Source organism: Somniosus microcephalus, chromosome 9 (genome assembly GCF_052327205.1).
Source record: "Somniosus microcephalus isolate GS21.2 chromosome 9, FLI_Smic_1.0, whole genome shotgun sequence".
In the NCBI taxonomy this organism is placed as follows: Eukaryota; Metazoa; Chordata; class Chondrichthyes; order Squaliformes; family Somniosidae; genus Somniosus; species Somniosus microcephalus.
This window is the reverse complement of record NC_140995.1, coordinates 100,839,401-100,859,359: the sequence shown is the minus strand read 5'-3', so window position 1 is coordinate 100,859,359 and position 19,959 is coordinate 100,839,401. Positions and strand designations below refer to the sequence as shown.

The following is a 19,959-nucleotide window of genomic DNA, read 5'->3' as shown; positions in this document are numbered from 1 at the left end:
TCAGGGTTGGATCTAAGAGAATGGAGTGCTGCAAGTTCAGAGGGAGGTAGGTTGGAGTGAGTGAGGGGAGCAGAGAAATGGAGACGGCCGATGTTACGGCGGCAGTTAGCGATGAAAAGATCTAGAGAGGATAAGAGGCCAGGGGGAGGGGTCCAGGTAGAACGGGAATTCTGCAAGTGGGAGAAAGGGTCAGTCGTGCGGGGGGAAGACTCCTGGCCGAAGAAGTGGGCACGGAGACGAAGGCGGCGGAAAAAGAGCTCAACATCATGCCGAGCTCGAAATTCATTGAGAAGGGGGCGTAAGGGGATGAAGCGCAGGCCTTTGTGGAGGACTGATCGTTCGGGGTCAGAGAGTGGAAGGTCAGAGGGGATAGTGAAAACGCGGCAGGGGGTGAGATTGGGAGACGGGGGGTCAGAGGAAAGTGAAGGGGAAGAAGGTTCCAGAGGGGCGTTGGTGCCTCTGTTTCCTGTCACTTAGCCACATTTGTATCCATGCTGCCACTGTCTCTTATATTCCATGGGCTTCAACTTTTTTATGTGGCACTTTGCCAAACGCCTTTTGGAAATCCATGTACACTATGTCAACCGCATTACCCTCATCAACCTCATCAAAAAACTGGATTAAGTTGGTTAAACACGATTTGCCTTTAACAAATCTGTGCTGGCTTTCCTTAATTAATCCACACCTCCTCCTCTTAGGCAGTCCCTTGGAACCGAGGATGACTTGCTTTCACATTAAAAATGAGTTCTCAGGTGACTGATGCGTCCAATGCGGGACCTACAGTCTCTGTCACAGGTGGGGCAGACGGTGGTTGAAGGGGCGGGTGGGTGGGGTGTTTGGGTTGAAGTGCGCTGCCTGCGCTTGATTCCGCTTGCTCCCGGCAAAGAGTCTCGAGGTGTTCGACGCCTACCCGGATGCTTCTCCTCCACGTTGTGCAGTCTTGGGCTAGGGATTCCCAGGTGTCGGTGGGGATGTTACACTTTTTCAAGGAGGCTTTGAGGGTGTCCTTGAAGCAGTTCCTCTGCCCACCTGGGGCTCTCTCGCTGTGTCAGAGCTCCAAGTAGAGCGCTTGTTTTGGGATTGGAGTGGAGCTAATCCACACCTATCCAAGTGACTGTTAATTTTCTCCCTGATTACTGTTTTGTAAAAGCTTCCCCACTACTGAGGTTAAACTGACTGGCCTGTAGTTGCTGGGTTTATCTTTACATCCTTTTTTGAACAATGGTGCAACATTTGCAATTCTCCAGTCCTCTGGCACCACCCCCGTATCTATGGAGGATTGGAATATTATGGCCAGTACCTCCGCGATTTCCGCCCTCAATTCCCTCAGCGTCCTAATACATGTTGCATATCTCTTTCTCTTGCTTTCCTACTTCTGGTTTCCTTCCATTCCTTTTTTTAAATCCCCATCACTTTTGAGTTTTAATACTAGATATTTTCTCAAGTTCAGCAGCATCTGCCACTCATGTATGCATAGTTTGAGTGTCCACAATCAAGAGTGTGTCCTTTTCTGCCCAATATTTACATAAACATTAGCAAACCCAGGGATCATAACAGATAAATTACTTTTTACAGTGGTTACTGGAATGTAACATATGCAGCACAGTTCTCTCTTAAAAAGCGTAAAAAGTTTTATTTACATAACCAATGAATAAACGATATAACAGGCACATTTCTCCAGCCTCCTTGATTCATAAAATTATAAATATTAATTTGCTTTCTCTCAACATAGATTTTAAACAGAAGTTTACTTGCTGTAGCCTCAATCTGACCTAGCTCCCTTTACTAAAGTGACACAAAAACTTAGCAACACACAGCTCTTCAGCTGTTGCATACGAAATGCAAACACGCTGTAATCTGGCACATGACGACCAATATAATTCCGTAATAGGAAACCATTGATCACTGAGCTGTCTATCAGAGGGTTATAGCAAATCAGTGACCCTTGTCCTTTTCTCAAAGGTCTCTGATGCAGCTGCAATCAGATTCATTAATCCAGGAGACTGGAGCCTGATTTTCTTTTTGACCTGTGTCAAGGTGGCAGAGTAAAAACTATCCTATTCAAAAGTGTCTCCATAATATTTGACCCCCATGTAAAAATCACCTTTGTTTTATTATTACATTTACTTGCTCTACTTTAAAGTTTACAGAAACAATGAACTTCCTTTTTAGGTACTCAATATATACCTCACAGTGGGAACTCTTTGTTCAAATTATCAGATAATGAACATCAGCTAGTTAATGAGGTAAAAACATCAGGGTGAATTATGGTACATTTTGTGAAAAGAACTGCTAGAGCTGAGTAAAGGGAAGCGCAACGTGACTTTTTCTAATGTCTAAAAATGTTGTGATGCACCAACCGTTAAAACTTAAATTCATAGACTTTAAAGTGGATTGCAACTTTATTTCAAAAGCTACAATTCTTAATCATTTAGGCTTCTTGTCCAATCTTTATTTGGTTTTGGGGAATCGTTTTTTTTCCATTGTCATTAGAACTGCCTCCCATGTGACTCCTTGCATAATGTATAAATGACCTGTGAAATAGTCTAGTTTTTATTCTGTTACAGTTTTGAGAAGGTTCTGCAATGCACTTTTATTTGACTTCCAGAGTGAAGCATTGCAGCTTTTAGTGAGTTTTAGGAGAGAGTAGTTTTCAGCTCTCATGTGCTTACTTATGTTTTAAATCTATCTTGACTATTCTGTTGATTCCTTGCTTGGGAGCTGAATTTTTGCTATACCATAAGGATGCTGGTCTTTTTAGCTAATCATCTTAAAAATAAAAAAATTAAAAATTGCTTGTTTTGCCACATAATCCACTATCAAAGTCTCTGTTAAAGTGCCCTTATGCATTCACAAGGTGCAGTCAATAAAGCAATTAATACTGGAGATTCTCATAGCCCACCAAAAGAGCATTTCCTGTTGGGCCAGTTATATTTCTTGACATTTAGCTTCTCTTTTGTAATAAAGAGTGCAGTCTGTTTTGCCTTCTTCACCCTTTATCCAGGAAAAAGTGGTGCTCCTCATTTGGGTAGACAATTCTAAGCAATTACATTAATGAAGCGGAGAGGACTGATTCTGATGAACTGTGTTGTAATCAGCATGGCTGGCCCACAGGTATCCAGCACAAGCAATATCTCTTGGCCCATCAGTTGTCTTCCTAACTATGACTGAAAGATTCTTTCTTGGGTAATTTAGGGAACATTCTACAAATATGAGTGGCAGGAAATTGGCCTGTTTGCATGCTCAGGCAGACATCAAGTTCCATGGTCTTGCTTCAAATGAGGAGCCACGTACATATGGATATCACACTTGTATACATTTCCTTATTTCCTTCTGATTCCCAAGGTATTGCAGAAGGCATCTGCGAGCCAAGTGAAACTCATTCTGACCACCTCTGGCCCCGTCAGCCGTGATTCTTGATATTGGCGATGCTGTGCTCATCTGTCCCGCGGGGAGGTCAGAATTTGCATCCAGAGCTGGAATATTTTCAGATGTTGGCATCGTTATTGAACAACATGAACTTCTAGACCAAGGTCTTCCTGGGATTCTGCCCAGATCTTGGAAAATTTTCACTGATTAAATTTATGTCAAGATGGTGGATGTTTGCAGAATGGTGTATGTTGAGGCCGATTCTCATTACAACATTGGAGGTTTTTTGTATATCTGCAGTGCTTGTTTGAGCTGGGTCTAAAGCCCAGTTCAATTTGAGTGACTACCATCACAGCCTTTTGCAAACTATTAGCATTCCTCCTCCTAAATTGGTACTGCTTTGCTGTGGCTTCTAACTTTTATGAGGGATGTCTGAATAATGAAAGCAAGATTGCCGACTTTGTAGGGTTTTAGTCAATTGTTTAAAATGGTAGGTGATCTTGCATGCCATAATCTCTCCGTTGGGCCCTGCTGGGCTGTTGTTTGTTTTATGGTTAGTGAGTTTTTAGCCAAATAATTTTTCAGTTACTGTAGATCAAAAAGAACTAGGCTATTGGGCAGTGAGTGAGCAGGGTGCCATGTGGGGGATGGTCCTAATAAGATCATAGGTGAGAAAAAGGAGACAAGTTTTGTGTGAAGGCTACTCTCATTTGAAGAATGGCAAAGACCCCTACAAGGTAGCTGATCTTATTATCCTGTTCATTACTTTGTTTGGAATCAAATGTACCTGGGTGCCTTCATCTAATGCATATGTTACATTAAATGATGATGCTATATTTAGTTATTGCACAACTTTCCACAAAAAGTTGGCTTTGTTTTCTTCAAATTATCAAATTAACTTTATCAAAATTACTTCTCAAAATTCATGTGATGTTGAAATCGGGAATCTTTGTTTAATTGAAGTTTGGGATACTCAACTCAATGGAGAAATTTATCTTCTCATTTTGTCTTAATTCTAAGGCAGCTGACACTTTGGTCTTAGTATTTTTCCCTAATTAGGTGTCAGCTTGGCTCTGGTAGACTCTTGCCTTGAGTCAGAAGGTTGTGGGTTCCCTCCCAACTCTAACATACAATCAAACCTTCAATACTGTATTGAGGAAGTACTGCATTGGCAGAGGTGTCAGCTTTTGAATGAAGCATTAAACTGAGCTCCCGTCTGCATGCTTCGATGGATGTAAAAGATCCTGTGGTGATACTGGAAGAAGAGTTCCCTCAGTGTCCTGGCCCACATTTATCCCTCAAGCAACACTGCCAAAAACAGATTCACTGGTTATTCATCTTATTTCCTTTTTGGAGGGCCTTGATGTGCACAAATTTGTTGCTGTTCTTGCTACATATGTGACTACACTTGAAAAGTATTTCAATGGCTGTGAAAGGTACTGGAAAAGAGGCTTCTCTTCAAGATCGAAGCCTTTGATATTAGTGGTAATATATTGAGTTGAATTGAGAACTGGCTGGAAGGACATAGGCAGAAAGTAGTTGTCGATCGATTTGGATCTTTTTGGACACTAGTCACCAGTGGTATCCCGCAGGGATTGGTTTTTGGACCGTTGCTCTTTACTGTTTTTATTAATGATCGAGATATAGATGTTGGGGGCACAATCTGCAAATTTGCTCAACGGTTTCAGTCTTACCTTGATGTGTTGGGAGATTGGGCTCATTATGTTTTAATTTGGAAAAATGTAGTGTTATGCATGTGGGCAGGACGAATGGTCCACATGCATACACCCTTCAGCAAAAAGCATGAAAGATGCTGGAGAAAGAAAGAGATCTGGGTGTTCTAGTACATAGATCTCTAAAGGTTCATGAGAAATGCCATGAAGCAATAGCTAGAGTGAATAGGATGTTGGGATGCATTCATAGGACAATTGATTATAAGACGAGGCATACTATTTTGTCCTTGTACAAGACCTTAGTCAGACCTCACTTGGAATACTGTGTCCAATTTTGGTCTCCTCACATGGTGGGTGATACTGAGGCTTTGGAAAGGATGCAGAGGAGGGTCACTGGACTAATTCCCATTATAAAGCATCTTCGTTATCAAGATAGGCTAAAAGAGTTGGGACTCTACACTTTAGAGAAGCACAGACTTGGTGGTCATTTGATTGAGGTTTATAAGGTGATGAAGGGAATAGATTGTGTTTCAGGTGACAGTTTGCGCCAATTAAATTGATTTAGGGAGGACTAGGGGGTCACAATTTTAAGTTGTATAAGGCCAGATCTCGATTAGATGTCAGGCGTTGGTTCTTTTCCCAGAGAATAGTGCACCTCTGGAACAGGCTGTTGGCTCATGCAGTGGATGCGAGTCGCTGAATTCTTTCAAGTGAGAGCTGGACTTGTTCCTGACTGGGGTGAAAATCACCTCTTACAAAAGATAGGTACTGCAGGGAATTCGGGGCCAGAGTGATCTCCTGGACTAGTTTTGATCGCCTAGATGGGTCGGAGATGGGTCCCTGATTTTTTTCCCCAAATTGGCTTGGGTTTTTATCTAGCTTTTGGCTCTCCCAGGAGATCACTTGGTTTTGGGTGGGATGAAGAGTGTGTATATATGTATATATTGTGTGGAACAGGCTGGTTGGACCAGAGGGTCTTTATCTGTCTGTCATTGTTCATATGTAAATACCTTGGTATGTCTATAGGATGTGAAAGGAGCTACATAAATGCAAGTGTTATTCTTTCTAATTTGATTGGAAAGGAAGTTTATCTAAGTTAGTTGTGCTTGTGTTGCAGTAAGCTGCTTGCTTACTTTCTCGAAATGACATTACAAGGATAGAGAGAGAGCAACCAGAATGCAACTAGAGAATGTAGACCATGACCGTAGAACCAGAGGATACAGCCTGCGCATTAAGTGGGGTAAATTTAATACTAACCTGCAGAAACAATATTTAATTGAGCGAGTGTCAATCCATGGAACAGGCTCCCTGGGAGACGCTGGAAGTGGAAGCAGTTAGTATTGATTCGTTCAAATGCAAATTAGATGGATTTCTTTCAGAAAATAATATTCTGAGATACAGTATATGAACAATTTGAGACATGATATGCGATAAGTGTAGCATGCTTGGTAAGAGCAGGTGACTTTGGTTCCCAAAGATCTTCACCACTGGGGTTTTCCTTGTCATGTCTGGGTTTGTTGTAGACTAATTAATGGAGATTGATTGCTTTGATTAGTCACCAACTCCATTATCGTTATATCCTGTGACTGCAAGGCTGGTAGAAGACGAACTAAATGGATCATGGCCTTTTTTCATCTAGTAATTCCTATGTACCTAAGAAAAACAAAGCAAGGCTTTGTTATATTCAGGGATATTTCATATACTATAACATTCATTGATTGGGTCTGATAAGCCTAATGAAAAGAATTGAATTGATAAACATAAAATGCTGCACATTGACGCATTTAATTTTGTCTTGCTTATCTTCAGGTCCTGGTTTTATTTCAGTGTGAAGGGAGGAGTTCCTAATAAAGTTATAAAAATAAATATTATGAATATGAATAAGCAAAGTAAATTGTACTCCCAGGGAATGGCACCATTTGTTAGGACCCTGCCTGGGAAACCACGCTGGGAACGTGTGCGAGAGAGACCAACGTATGAGGTATGGAAACTATAGAATTAGAGATATTTTACAGATTGCTTTACATAGCTGATGAACTAGTATGATCAAATTTAAACTGTGTGAATTCTTTGTAACTTTCCTGTTCAAATGCAGCAGGTTTGTGGAGATAATCTTTCACACCGTAATCATAGTTAAGTGGCACAAGCACATGCAAAAGAAATGTTGGCATCATACGTGCAGTCAGATAACTGCAATTTGCATTTTGAGTTGTTGAGAACTTAATTTGTATTATTCACTGCAGACAGTAGGAAATGTCTAGAGTAACAATTGCAGACAATTTCATACTCGCTACATTTGTTTGTAATTGAAAAGCGTTAGTCAATTTTTTAGCCAATTTGAAACACAACTGCCACTTCAGATTTTTAGTGGACTAAAAATGGAGAAAACCTATGAGTAAAAATTGAACCCCTCAAAACCTGAGTAAATTCAGAGAAAATTAATTTAAAAAAGACATTCTATTTTGAATATCACTAAAACGCAAGAAATCAAGCAAGAGACTGAGGTGAGGAGTTGGGGTGGGGTGGAGGTGAAGGGTTCCAATCAAACTAAATGGTGACCACAATTATTTATACAGTTTACAGGTACCATTTTTATCACCAAACTCTCACTTAACACCTAGTTTGTTTTACAGTAAAATTGACGAACCTACGTTTGTTGTAGCTTCAGCCACTTACCCACCAATATGATGGTGGGATAAAAATTGTTGGAGACTGCATCCAGGTTAACAGTTTTGCCTTGCACCATCGCTTAATGTCGCTCAATCTCTCCTGCCTTCCATCTAGAGCCATTTTTTGTTTCTTAACTTGTCCCATTACCATCTCCTTTTGCCTTGCACCATCTCTTAATGTCTCTTGCATTCCATCCTATCACAGACCTTCCCTTTTGTTCTTTCCTCCCCTCCCCCCTTTCCCTGCCCCTGCACTTGCTTAAAAACCTGTTCGATCTCCAGCCTTTTCCAGTTCTGACGAAGGGTCATCGATCTGAAACGTTAACTCTGTTTCTCTCGCTACAGCTGCTGCCTGACCTGAGTATTTCCAGCATTTTCTGTTTTTATTTCAGATTTCCAGCATCCGTAATATTTTGCTTTTGTATTAACAGTTTTGATGTTGCTTTTAGAACACATTGGCCCAGAAATTCGGGTCCCCACGTGTGAGTATGCACTGGGTACTCACGCGTAGGCCCAACGAAAGTGCCGGTCTCGTGCATGCACTGCGCATGCGCGGGAAACTGGAACTTCCGTTCCCTTGAAAGAAGGGGTTGACAGGTGGAACGCGTGCGCCGGAGAGGCAGCGCGTGCGCATCGAACTTACATTTTTTTTGCAGGTTTCTCCGGGAGGGTAAGTCTCCAGCAGTTACACTTTTAAAAAGCAGGCGCAAGGCCTGCTTTTAACAAGGTAAGTGGTGAATTAATTAAAATTAAAACATTTTTTCCACAGGTGGTTTATTTTTAAATACTTTAAAGAAAGGTATGTTTATTTTTAGCCTTTAGAAAATGTAATTCCTTTTTTCAAAAATTTAAATGATTGTTTAAAATAGTTATTTCATGTAATTTATAGTTATTTTAAAAATGTGATGTTTTAAAAAAAAAATTATTTGAAGTTTTAGTTATGTTTTGAGGCTTATAGTATTTATAAGTTTGACAGCTCTTCCTGTCAAATTTATGAATGAAGCATTCCCTGCTACCATTGGCTCTCCATGGCCCACGTGATCCCAGGGGACGCTGCAAACTAACTGCGCCCCCTGGGATACGCAAGCACTGCGCGCCGGCAGTTTGAGGAGACCCAGGATCGGAATCCCACGCGGGCCCACAGCTCAACGGCCGGCGCGCAAGGTAAGTGCAGGTCGGGGGCTTGCACCCGCGGGAAGCCCCCGACCCGAATTTCTGGGCCAATGTCTTGGTGCATGACATGAGTTAGCTTTTCATTGACAACCTTCGTATTCAGGGGACTTTGGGTAGTAACTGTGTTGATGCACTGCTCAATACCTAATTAAGAGTGTAAGACTGACTGTTGCTGCAGTATAAAGAATATCATCATAGGATTACATAGGATATACAGCACAGAAACAGACCATTCGGCCCAGCCAGTCCATGCTGGCGTTTATGCTCCACTCGAGCCTCCTCCTATCTTTCCTCATCTACTATCAGCAGAACCTTCTATTCCCTTCTCCCTCTTATCTAGCCTCCCCTTAAATGCATCTATACTATTCGCTTCAACCACTCCCTGTGGTAACAGGTTCCACATTCTCACTGCTCTCTGGGTAAAGAAGTTTCTTCTGAATTCCCTATTTGATTTCTTGATGACTATCTTATATTGATGACCCCTAGTTTTGCTCTTCCCCACAAGTGGAAACACTCTCTCTGTATCTACTCTATCAAAACCTTTCATAATTTTTAAGACCTCTATTAGGTCACCCCTCAGCCTTCTCTTTTCAAGAGAAAAGGGATCCAGCCTGTTTATCCTTTCCTGATAGGTAAAGCCTAGCATTTCTGGTATCATCCCTGTAAATCTTTTTGTACCCTCTCCAGTGCCTCTATATCCGTTCTATAATACTCCCAAGTGTGGTCTAACCAAGGTTCGATACAAGTTTAGCATAACGTCTCTACTTTTCAATTCTATCCCACTAGAAATAAACCCGAGTGCTTGGTTTGCTTTTCTATGGCCTTATTAACCTGTGTCGCTACTTTTAGTGATTTGTGTATTTGTCCTCCGAGAGCCCTTTGCTCTTCTACGCCATTTAGATTCTTATTTTCCAAGTAATATGTGACCTCCTTTTTCTTACCAAAATGTAATACCTCACCTTTATCTATGTTGAAATTCATTTGCCATTTATATGCCCATTCTGTACGTTTATTAATGTCTTGTAATTTGTTGCAGTCCTCCTCAGTATTAACTATACCCCCCCCACCCCCAAATTTGGTGTCGTCTGCAAATTTAGAAATTGTGTTTTTGATTCCTAAGTCTAAATTGTGAATAACATTGGTCCCAGCACTGATCCTTGTGGGACCCCACTTTTATCTTCTGCCAGTCTGAATAGCTACCCTTCACCCTTACTCTCTGCTTTCTGTCTTGAAGCCAGCTATCTATCGATTCTGCTACTTGTTCCCCGATGCTGCATTCTCTGACCTTATTCATTAGTGTATTAAGCGGTACCTTATCGAAAGCCTTTTGGAAATCTAGATAAATTACATCTACTGCATTACCCATGTCTACTCTCTCTCTTACCTCTTCAAAGAATTCAATGAGGTTGGTCAAGCAAGACTTTACCTTTTGAAATCCATGCTCACTATTCCTTATTATACTTTTGGTTTCTAGATATTCTTCTATTTCCTCCTTTAGTACGGATTCCATTATTTTTCCTACCACCGATGTTAAGCTGACTAGTCCATAATTCCCTGGACATGTTCTATCTCCCTTCTTAAATATAGGTATTTTGTTAGCTATCCGCCAGTCCACTGGCACTACACCTTTTTCTAATGAATTATTGAATATGTGTAGTAATGCCTGCTATATCTTCGCTAGATTCTTTTAAAATGCATGGATATACGTCTGGATCACGGATTTTATCCTCTGAGTTTAATTCGTTTATTTAATATTTCTCTTTCTTTATTTAAATGCGGTTATATAATTTCTAGTCTCATCTTCCAATGTCATGTCCACCTGATCTGTATATCTTGTAACTACTGAAGCAAAGTAATTATTTAATATTTCTGCCATTTCGCTATCGCTGCTTGTTTATTTACGTGCCTGTAGAATATTTTATTATTTTGTTTTATGTTCCTTGATAATTCAATTTCATAGTTCTTCTTTGCCTTCCTAATTTTTTTTGACTTATCTCCTAATCTGTTCGTATTCTTCTTTGTCCTGCTCTCCCCCGCTGTCCATGTACTTGGTGTATACCTTTTCCTTACCCTCAATTTTTCCCTTATGTCTTTATTCATCTATGGTGTCGCATTAGTGTTTAGCTTGTTCTTGTTTTTTAGCAGAATATATTTTTCCTGGACTCTGTTGAACACAGTTTTAAATGTTTCCCATTGTTGTTCTACATAATTGTTTGCCAGTATTGTTGTCCATTTATTTTCCCAAGTTCTATTCTCAGCCCCCCAAAATTGGCTTTTCGCCAATCTACTACCCTGGTCTTCGTCATACTAATGTCCTTCTCAATTATTATCTTAAAGCGTATTATATTATGGTCACTATTGCTTAGATATTCCCCTATTTTTACTTCTCTTATCTGCTCTGGTTTATTCCCCATTACTAGATCCAGTAGCGAATCCTCTCTTGTCGGGCTTCTTACATATTGGGTTAGAAAGGAGTCCTGTACACATTGTAGGAACTTCAATCCCTTACCCCTTTTACCTTTCTCTTCTGGCCAGTTAATTTCGGGGTAGTTGAAATCCCCCATGATTCTATTTTTTTTACTCATTTCCCTAATTTGTTAGCATATTTCTTCCTCCACCTCCCTTCCACTATTAGCTGTAGATTACCCCTATTAGTGTGATTGATCCTTTATTATCTTTTATCTCTCTCCATATGGTTCTATTTCTGTGTTACTGAGCTGTGTCACTTTTTTTCTACTGCCATTATGTTATCTCTAATAGGTACAGCTGCTCTACCTCCCCTTTTTCCCTCTATCTTTTCTAAATATGTTACATCCTGCAATGTTTACTTCTCAGCCCTGATTTTTCTGTAGCAATGTCTCAGTAATCCCTACTATATCTGGTTCCTCGCAATGTATTATTGCCTCCAGTTCCCCTGTTGTATTACAGACACTGCATTGCTGTACAGAAAATTTAACTCATTTTTAATAGCCGTTCCTCTCACTTTATTTTTAACCATCTTTCTACACTCCTGCTCTACAACTACTTATTCCCTGGCCATCTATGTCCCCCCTTAGTTTAGTCTTTCCTATGTTCTCCTTTTTCTGTTTCACTTAAATTTAGGCTGGTTTCATTTCTTGTAGATTTTTTGAGTTTGTGTTCAGTATGGAGGGTACAACATGAAAAGTAATGCAATACTCTGCTCTACCAGTCTTAGTTGTTCATGAAGAAGAACAGCAGCAACATAGTAAAATGTCCCAAGGCACTTCACAGGTGCGTTATAAAACAAAATTTGACACTGAGCCACATGAGTTATTGGGGCAGACGACCAAAAATTTGGTCAAATAACTAGGCTTTAAGAAGCACCTTATAGGAGGTAGCGAGGCAGAGATGTTTAGAGTGGGAGTTCCAGAGCTTGGGGCCTAGGCAGCTGGAGGCATAGCCGCCGATGGTGGAGCGATTAAAATTGGGGATGTGCAAAAAGCCAGAATTGGAGGAACGCAGAGATCTTGGAGGGGGTGTAGGGCTGGAGGAGGTTACAGAGGTAGGGGTGGCAAGGCCATTAAAGGATTTGAAATCAAAGATGAGAATTTTAAAATTGAGGCATTGCTTAACCGGAAGCCAATGTAGGTCAACAAGCACAGGGGTGATGGGTGAACGGGACTTGGTGCGAGTTAGGGCATAGGCAGCAGAGTTTTGGATGAATTCAAGTTTATAGAAGGTGGAAGATGGGATGCTGGTGTTGGAATAGTCATGTCTAGAGGTAACAAAGTAATGGATGTGGGTTTCAATAGCAAATGAGCCGAAGTAAGTGCGGAGTCGAATGATGTTACGGAGGTGGAAGTAGGCGGACTTGGTGATGGAGCGAATATGTGGTTGGAAACTTATCTCTGGGTCAAGTACGACACCGAGGTTATGAACAGTCTGGTTCAGCCTCAGATATTTGCCAGGGAGAGAGATTGAGTTGGTGGCTAGGGAATGGGGTTTATGGTGGGGACCAAAGGCAATGGCTTCGGTCTTCCCAATATTTAGTTGGAAGAAATTTCTGCTCATCCAGTACTGGATGTCGAACAAGTAATGTGACAAATTAGAGACAATGGAGGGGTTGACCGAGGGGCTGGTGAGGTAGAGCTGGGTGTTGTCAGCATACATGTGGAACCTGACGTTGTGTTTTCTGATGATGTCAACAAGGGGCAGCATGTAGATGAGAAATAGGAGGGGGCGAAAGATAGATCCCTGGTGGATTCCAGCGGTAGTAGTGCGGGAGCGGGCAGAGAAGCCAATGCAAGCATTTTTCTGGCTACGACTGGATAGATAAGAATGGAACCAGGCGCATGCAGTCCCACTGGACAAGAGGAGAGGCTTTGGAGTAGGATGGTGTGGTCAACCATGTCAAAGGCTGCAGACAGGTCAAGAAGGATGAGGAGGAATAGCTTACCATGGTCATAGTCACATAGGATGTAATTTGTGACTTTAAGTATTGTAGACAAGGAGGAAACCTGATTTTAGGGATTCAAACATGGAGAACAAGGTCTTTGTCAGTTTTGGGCTAGTATGTACATAGGTTTAGCAGCTTTTTTTTATAAACATTTGGTCTATTTTGCTTTCTCTCTTCCTCTCTTTTGAAACCCTCATTTGTGAGGGTGGCATGTTCGAGGCTGTGAACATCTTTGCAGATGCTTATCCCAATCTTGTGTTAGTTTCCTGCTCCAATACTTGAAAAAAGCAGCTTTCTATATTTTTGTGCATAGCTCACTAGAATCAACCTAGTACAGAGCAATTCCATAGATCCTTCAATTCGTGAAATTGAATAGATCCTTCTCGGTACAACATAACTGGCCCGAATTTGTTGGAGCAGGGCATCTTGCGACATGCGTGGTTAGTTAGACTTTCTCTTGCATCCTTCTACTTAAAGTTTTTTGCCCTGTAAGTTGCTGAAAGTGCAAGCTGATGGTGCGGCGAGGGCAACAGGGCATCTGGGATCTTGGTGAACAGAGGGAGCAACAGTGGATCTCCTTAATCAATGAGATTTAATGAATGAGAAATAAACAGACTGAGAAGGAGGGTAAATTAGAATGGGTGAATTCAGTATAAAATCAGGTACAGAAAGAGAAATAAAGAGGGAAAGAAAGATTGGATTAAGAGAGAGAAAAAAGAGAAGAAAAAAAATTGATATTTTTAAAACCTCCAACAACAATTCGCTACCTGAAGGAATGAAATTCCACACTTTTAATTGTTCTCTTTCTGGGCCAGAGAGGTTGATTGGCAGTCATTAACAATTACCATGTCATTAAAGGGGTACTTGCGCTATTAATTACTAGACTTAACTTTTTGCGGCGAGATTAATGGAAATTTAATTTGCAAATACAGCAACTTCATGAAATTCACAGGGAGCTTAAGAGTGAGATGCTGTTTTCGTGAGGCTATGGGCCAGCAACTTGTGGTGATTCACAAATCATGGGGTCTCTTCCTCGCCACAAATGACTGCCCGATTTGCGCATTAATAATATGCTTTGTTTGTGTGTTATTTTTCATCAAATTACGGCCCAATATCAGTGTGGAACTGTCCATCCTTCATCATTTGGCATTATGGATATCTTTCCTGAGTTTGTTGCCATATATCACATTAATTAATTTAAATTTAATCTGAATCTTACTGATATTGATTTGCTTTTTTCATTGATGTTTTAAACTGCTTGCATGATTAGTTATATGAAAGGCAGTGCCAGTTTAGACCTAAATTTGGCCAGGTTCTCTAAGGTCTGTCAAGGAACTGACTATCTTGTCTGTTCAGGTCCCTGTTAAATCTTTGCAGGGTGAGGACTCTCTAGCCCTTTTGTAGCTAGACACGAGTCTGTCCTAAACACCTGTAATTGTATGAGGGTATGGATTTAGATATAGTCACTGCTCCAAAAACAAACCATTGGAAGGATTCCCAGTCATTGAGCTGCAAAGTTTGGCTGCCACCCCCACCATTCTGGATTAAGTTTATTGTAGATAACTAAACAAACCAATGCTGAGTGCTTTACAGTGTTAGCAACACACAGCACAGGAATATATTCAGACACTGACTATTTTGATCTAAATGTTCCCACTCTCACGTTATCACTATAACTACAGTAAAGGCAGCACAGTTGCGTTATCATTATAATAACCAATCTTCCCTCTAAGGTGCACAGCCGCGTGGATGCTCAGTGTCTGTCAGATCCCACGCCAGCCGCTCACCGGCTTTTGCATTATAAAAATGGTGCATGTGTAAAATTTGAATGAGTCACGCAGCAATTTAAAGGGACCATGCATGAAAAAAAAATTAGAGGCAGCACTGATAACCTTGTAAAAGGACCTAGCTGTTTGAGAGGGTGAACTTCAATCTCCTGTTCTTTGCTTCAGTGGAATAAAATATATTTTCAAGAAGAGATAACATTTCTATTAAAGTCAGTATTTTACAAACATTTTTACACGATTGGTGCATTATTTTCTCTCCATTGTTGCCTCTTGTATCACACCCTAGATTGCTACTGAAAGGATGAGTGGGACAGTGAATGTGCCTGTGCCATTCTGTGATTATCCAAATATGGAAATCCTGCTAATTTTGTTCCTTCCCATCAGCTTTTTTCCACTTGATGTACCTAATGACTGCTTGAATCGGTGACTTGCTGCTTGTAGGATGCCAACGTTTATTTCTATAAACTTCTTATAACTTTTTTGCCATTTTATTTTAATTTAGATGGTGGAAAACCAGTTTATTCTCTCCTTCATGCATCGCTTTCTCGAATATCGTGGAGCAACAACCTACTTTGCATTTTGCTTTCCGTTCACATACTCTGAATGTCAAGAGATGCTAATGCAACTGGATGAGAAGTTTGAATATTGTAAACACCTGACTTTAAGGAGGTAGGATGCAATCTCGTAGCTTCAACTGAAAATACTTTGTGTAATTAGTTTTCCAAATAATTTCCATGAAAATACAGTTGCCCTTTGGGGAAACAACCTTGCATATTAAGTTTTGTATACATTATTGATGTGCTAATTTAACGAGTGGGAATGCACTGTTGATTTTCACTTTAGTGAATTTAGAAACATAGAAAAATAGGAGCAGGAGTAGGCCCTTCGAGCCTGCTCCGCCATTCAATATGATCATGGCTGATCCTCTATCTCAATACCATATTTCTGCTCTCTCCCCATACCCCTTGATGCCTTTTGTGTCTAGAAATCTATCTATCTCCTTCTTAAATATATTCAGTGACTTGGCCTCCACAGCCTTCTGTGGTAGAGAATTCCACAGGTTTACCACCCTCTGAGTGAAGAAATTTCTCCTCATCTCAGTCCTAAATGTCCTACCCCGTATCCTGAGACTGTGACCCCCTCGTTCTAGACCCCCCAGCCAGGGGAAATATCCTCCCTGCATTCAGTCTGTCTAGCCCTGTCAGAATTTTATATGTTTCAATGAGATCCCTTCTCATTCTTCTAAACTGTAGTTAATACAGGCCTAGTCGACCCAATCTCTCCTCATACTACAGTCTTGCCATCCCAGGAATCAGCCTGTGAACCTTCTTTGCACTCCCTCAATGGCAAGTATATCCGTTCTTTGGTAAGGAGACCAAAACTGCACACAGTACTCCAGGTGTGGTCTCACCAAGGCCCTGTATAACTGTAGTAAGACATCCTTGATCCTGTACTCAAATCCTCTTGCAATGAAGGCCCACATACCATTTGCCTTCCTAACTGCTTGCTGCACCTGCATGTTTGCTTTCAGTGACTGGTGTACAAGGACACCTAGGTCCTTTGTACATCAACATTTCCCAATCTATCACCATTTAAATAATACTCTGCCTTTCTGTTATTCCTACCGAAGTGGATAACTTCACATTTATCCACGTTATACTGCATCTGCCATGTATTTGCCCACTCACTCAACTTGTCTAAATCGCCTTGAAGCCTCTTTGAATCCTCCTCACAACTCATAAGATCCAAGGAGACGACATATAAATTGGCCAGAAAAAGCAATAATCCTGAGGATTGGGAGCAGTTTAGGATTCAACAAAGAAGGACAAAGGGATTAATTAAGAAAGGGAAAATAGAATATGAGAGTAAGCTAGCAGGGAACATAAAAACTGACTGTAAAAGCTTTTATAGATATGTGAAGAGAAAAAGATTGGTGAAGTCAAGCGTAGGTCCCTTACAGTCAGAATCAGGGGAATTTATAATGGGAAACAAAGAAATGGCAGACCAACTAAATTCATACTTTGGTTCTGTCTTCACAAAGGAGGACACAAATAACCTCCCAGAGATGCCGGGGAACATAGGGCCTGATGAAAGGGTGGAACTGAAAGAAATCAGTATTTGTAGGGAAATGGTGTTAGGAAAATTGATGGGACTAAAGGCCGATAAATCCCCAGGGCCTGATAATCTACATCCCAGGGTACTTAAGGAAGTGGCCCTAGAAATAGTAGATGCATTGCTGGTCATCTTCCAGAACTCGATAGACTCTGGAACAGTACCCATGGATTGGAGGGTAGCTAATGTTACCCCACTATTCAAAAAAAGGTGGTCGAGAAAAAGCGGTGAATTATAGACCGGTAAGCCTGACATCGGTAGTGGGGAAAATGCGAGAATCTATTATAAAAGATGTAATAGCAGAGCACTTGGTAAGCAGTGACAGGATCGGACAAAGTCAACATGGATTTACAAAAGGTAAATCATGCTTGACTAATCTACTGGAATTTTTTGAGGATGTAACTGGTAAAATAGATAAGGGAGAACCAGTGGATGTGGTGTATTTGGACTTTCAGAAGGCTTTCGATAAGGTCCCACAAGAGATTAGCATGCAAAATTAAGGCACATGGGATTGGGGGCAAGGTATTGACTTGGATAGAGAACTGGTTGGTGGACAGAAAGCAAAGAGTTGGAATAAACGGGTCGTTTTCCGAGTTGCAGGCAGTGACTAGTGGGGTACCGCAAGGATCGGTCCTAGGACCCCAGCTGTTCACAATATATATTAATGATCTGGACGAGGGAATTGGATGTAATATCTCCAAATTTGCAGACGACACAAAGCTGGGTGGGAGGGTAAGCTGTGAGGAGGATGTTGTGAAACTCCAGTACGATTTGGACAGATTGGGTGATTGGGCAGAAACATGGCAAATGCACTATAATGTGGATAAATGTGAGGTTATCCACTTCGGTGGCAAAAACAGGAAGGCAGATTATTATTTGAATGGCAATAGATTGGGAGAAGGGGAAGTGCAAAGAGACCTGGGCGTTCTTGTGCACCAGTCGCTGAAGGTAAGCATGCAGGTGCAGCAGGTGGTTAAGAAGGCAAATGGTATGTTGGCCTTCGTAGCAAGAGGGTTCGAGTACAGGAACAAGGATGTCTTGCTACAGTTGTACAGGGCCTTGGTGAGACCGCACCTTGAGTATTGTGTGCAGTTTTGGTCACCTTACCTGAGGAAGGACGTTCTTGCCATGGAAGGAGTGCAGCGAAGATTCACCAGGCTGATACCTGGGATGGCAGGAATGACCTATGAGGAGAGATTGTGTTGATTGGGCTTATACTCACTGGAGTTTAGAAAATTGAGAGGGGATCTCATCGAAACTTATAAAATTCTGTCAGGCCTGGACAGACTAGATGCAGGAAGGATGTTTATGATGGCCGGGGAGTCCAGAACCAGGGGTCATAGTCTAAGGATAAGGGGTAAGCCATTTAGGACTGAAATGAGGAATTTCTTCACCCAGAGAGTGGTGAACCTGTGGAATTCTCTGCCACAGAGGGCGGTGGAGGCCAGTTCATTAAATATATTCAAAAAAGAGTTGGATATATTTCTTAAGGCTCAAGGGATATGGGGAGAAGGCAGGGACAGGGTACTGAATTTGGATGATCAGCCATGATCTCATTGAATGGCGGAGCAGGCTCAAAGGGCCGAATGGCCTACTCCTGCTCCTATCTTCTATGTTTCTATGTCTATGTTTCTATCTCACCTAGTTTTGTGTCGTCGGCAAACTTGGAAATATTACATTTGGTTCCCTCATCCAAATCATTGATATATATTGTGAATAGCTGGGGCTCAAGCACTGATCCCTGCAGTACCCCACTAGTCACTGCCTGCCACCCCAAAAAAGACCCATTTATTCCTTCTCTCTGTTTCCTGTCTGTTAACCAATTTTCAATCCATGCCAGTATATTACCCCCAATCCCATGTACTTTAATTTTGCACACTAACCTCTTATGTGGGACTTTATCAAAGGCCTTCTGAAAATCCAAATGCACTACATCCACTGGTTCTCCCTTATCTATTCTACCAGTTACATCCTCAAAAAACTCCAGTAGGTTTGTCAAACTCGATTTCCCTTTCATAAATCCATGTTGACTTTGTCTAATCCCGTTGATATTTTCTAAGTGTCCTGTTATCTCATCCTTTATAAGAGACTCTAGCATTTTCCCAACTACTGATTTTAGGCTAACCGGTCTGTTGTTCCCTGTTTTCTTTCTCCCTCCTTTTTTAAATAGTGGGGTTACATTTGCCACCCTCCAATCTGTAGGAACTGTTCCAAAATTCTATAGATTATGGAAGATGACAACCAATGCATCCACTATTTCCATGGCTACCTCTTTTTTAGTACTCTGGGATGCAGATTATCAGGCCTTGGGGATTTATCGGCTTTCAGTCCCATTAATTTCTCCAGCACTATTTTTTTACTAATACAAATTTCCTTTAATTCCTCCTTCTCACTAGACCCTTGGTTCCCTAGCATTTCTGGCAAGTTACTTGTGTCCTCTTCCGTGAAAACAGAACCAAAGTATTTGTTTAATTGTTTTGCCATTTCCTTGTTCCCCATTATAAATTTTCCCGTTTCTGACTGTAAGGGACCGACATTTGTCTTCACTAATCTTTTTCTGTTTACATACTTGTAGAAGCTTTTACAGTCTGCTTTTATGTTCCTTGCAAGTTTACTCTCATACTCTATTTTTCCCTCTTAATCAATTTCTTGGTCCTTTTTTGCTGAATTCTAAACTGCTCCCAATCCTCAGGCTTGCTACTTTTTCTGGCAACTTTATATGACTCCTCTTTGGATCTAATACTCTCAATTTCTTTTGT

At 41.1% G+C, this 19,959-nt stretch overlaps 1 protein-coding gene across 17 annotated transcripts in view; it reads left to right on the top strand.

Moving 5' to 3' along the window:
• The window catches only part of agbl5 (AGBL carboxypeptidase 5), a 264,564-nt gene that overhangs the window by 58,179 nt on the left and 186,426 nt on the right, over positions 1–19,959 (top strand). For all 17 annotated transcript variants that reach the window (XR_015079514.1, XM_085996885.1, XM_085996882.1 and 14 more), the window contains 2 exons: positions 6,852–7,023; positions 15,591–15,757. Coding sequence is in view for 16 of the 17 variants with exons in the window: in XM_085996885.1 (XP_085853011.1) it covers positions 6,852–7,023; positions 15,591–15,757 (339 nt within the window). In the remaining variant the exon portion in view is untranslated. The remainder of the gene's footprint in view (positions 1–6,851; positions 7,024–15,590; positions 15,758–19,959) is intronic.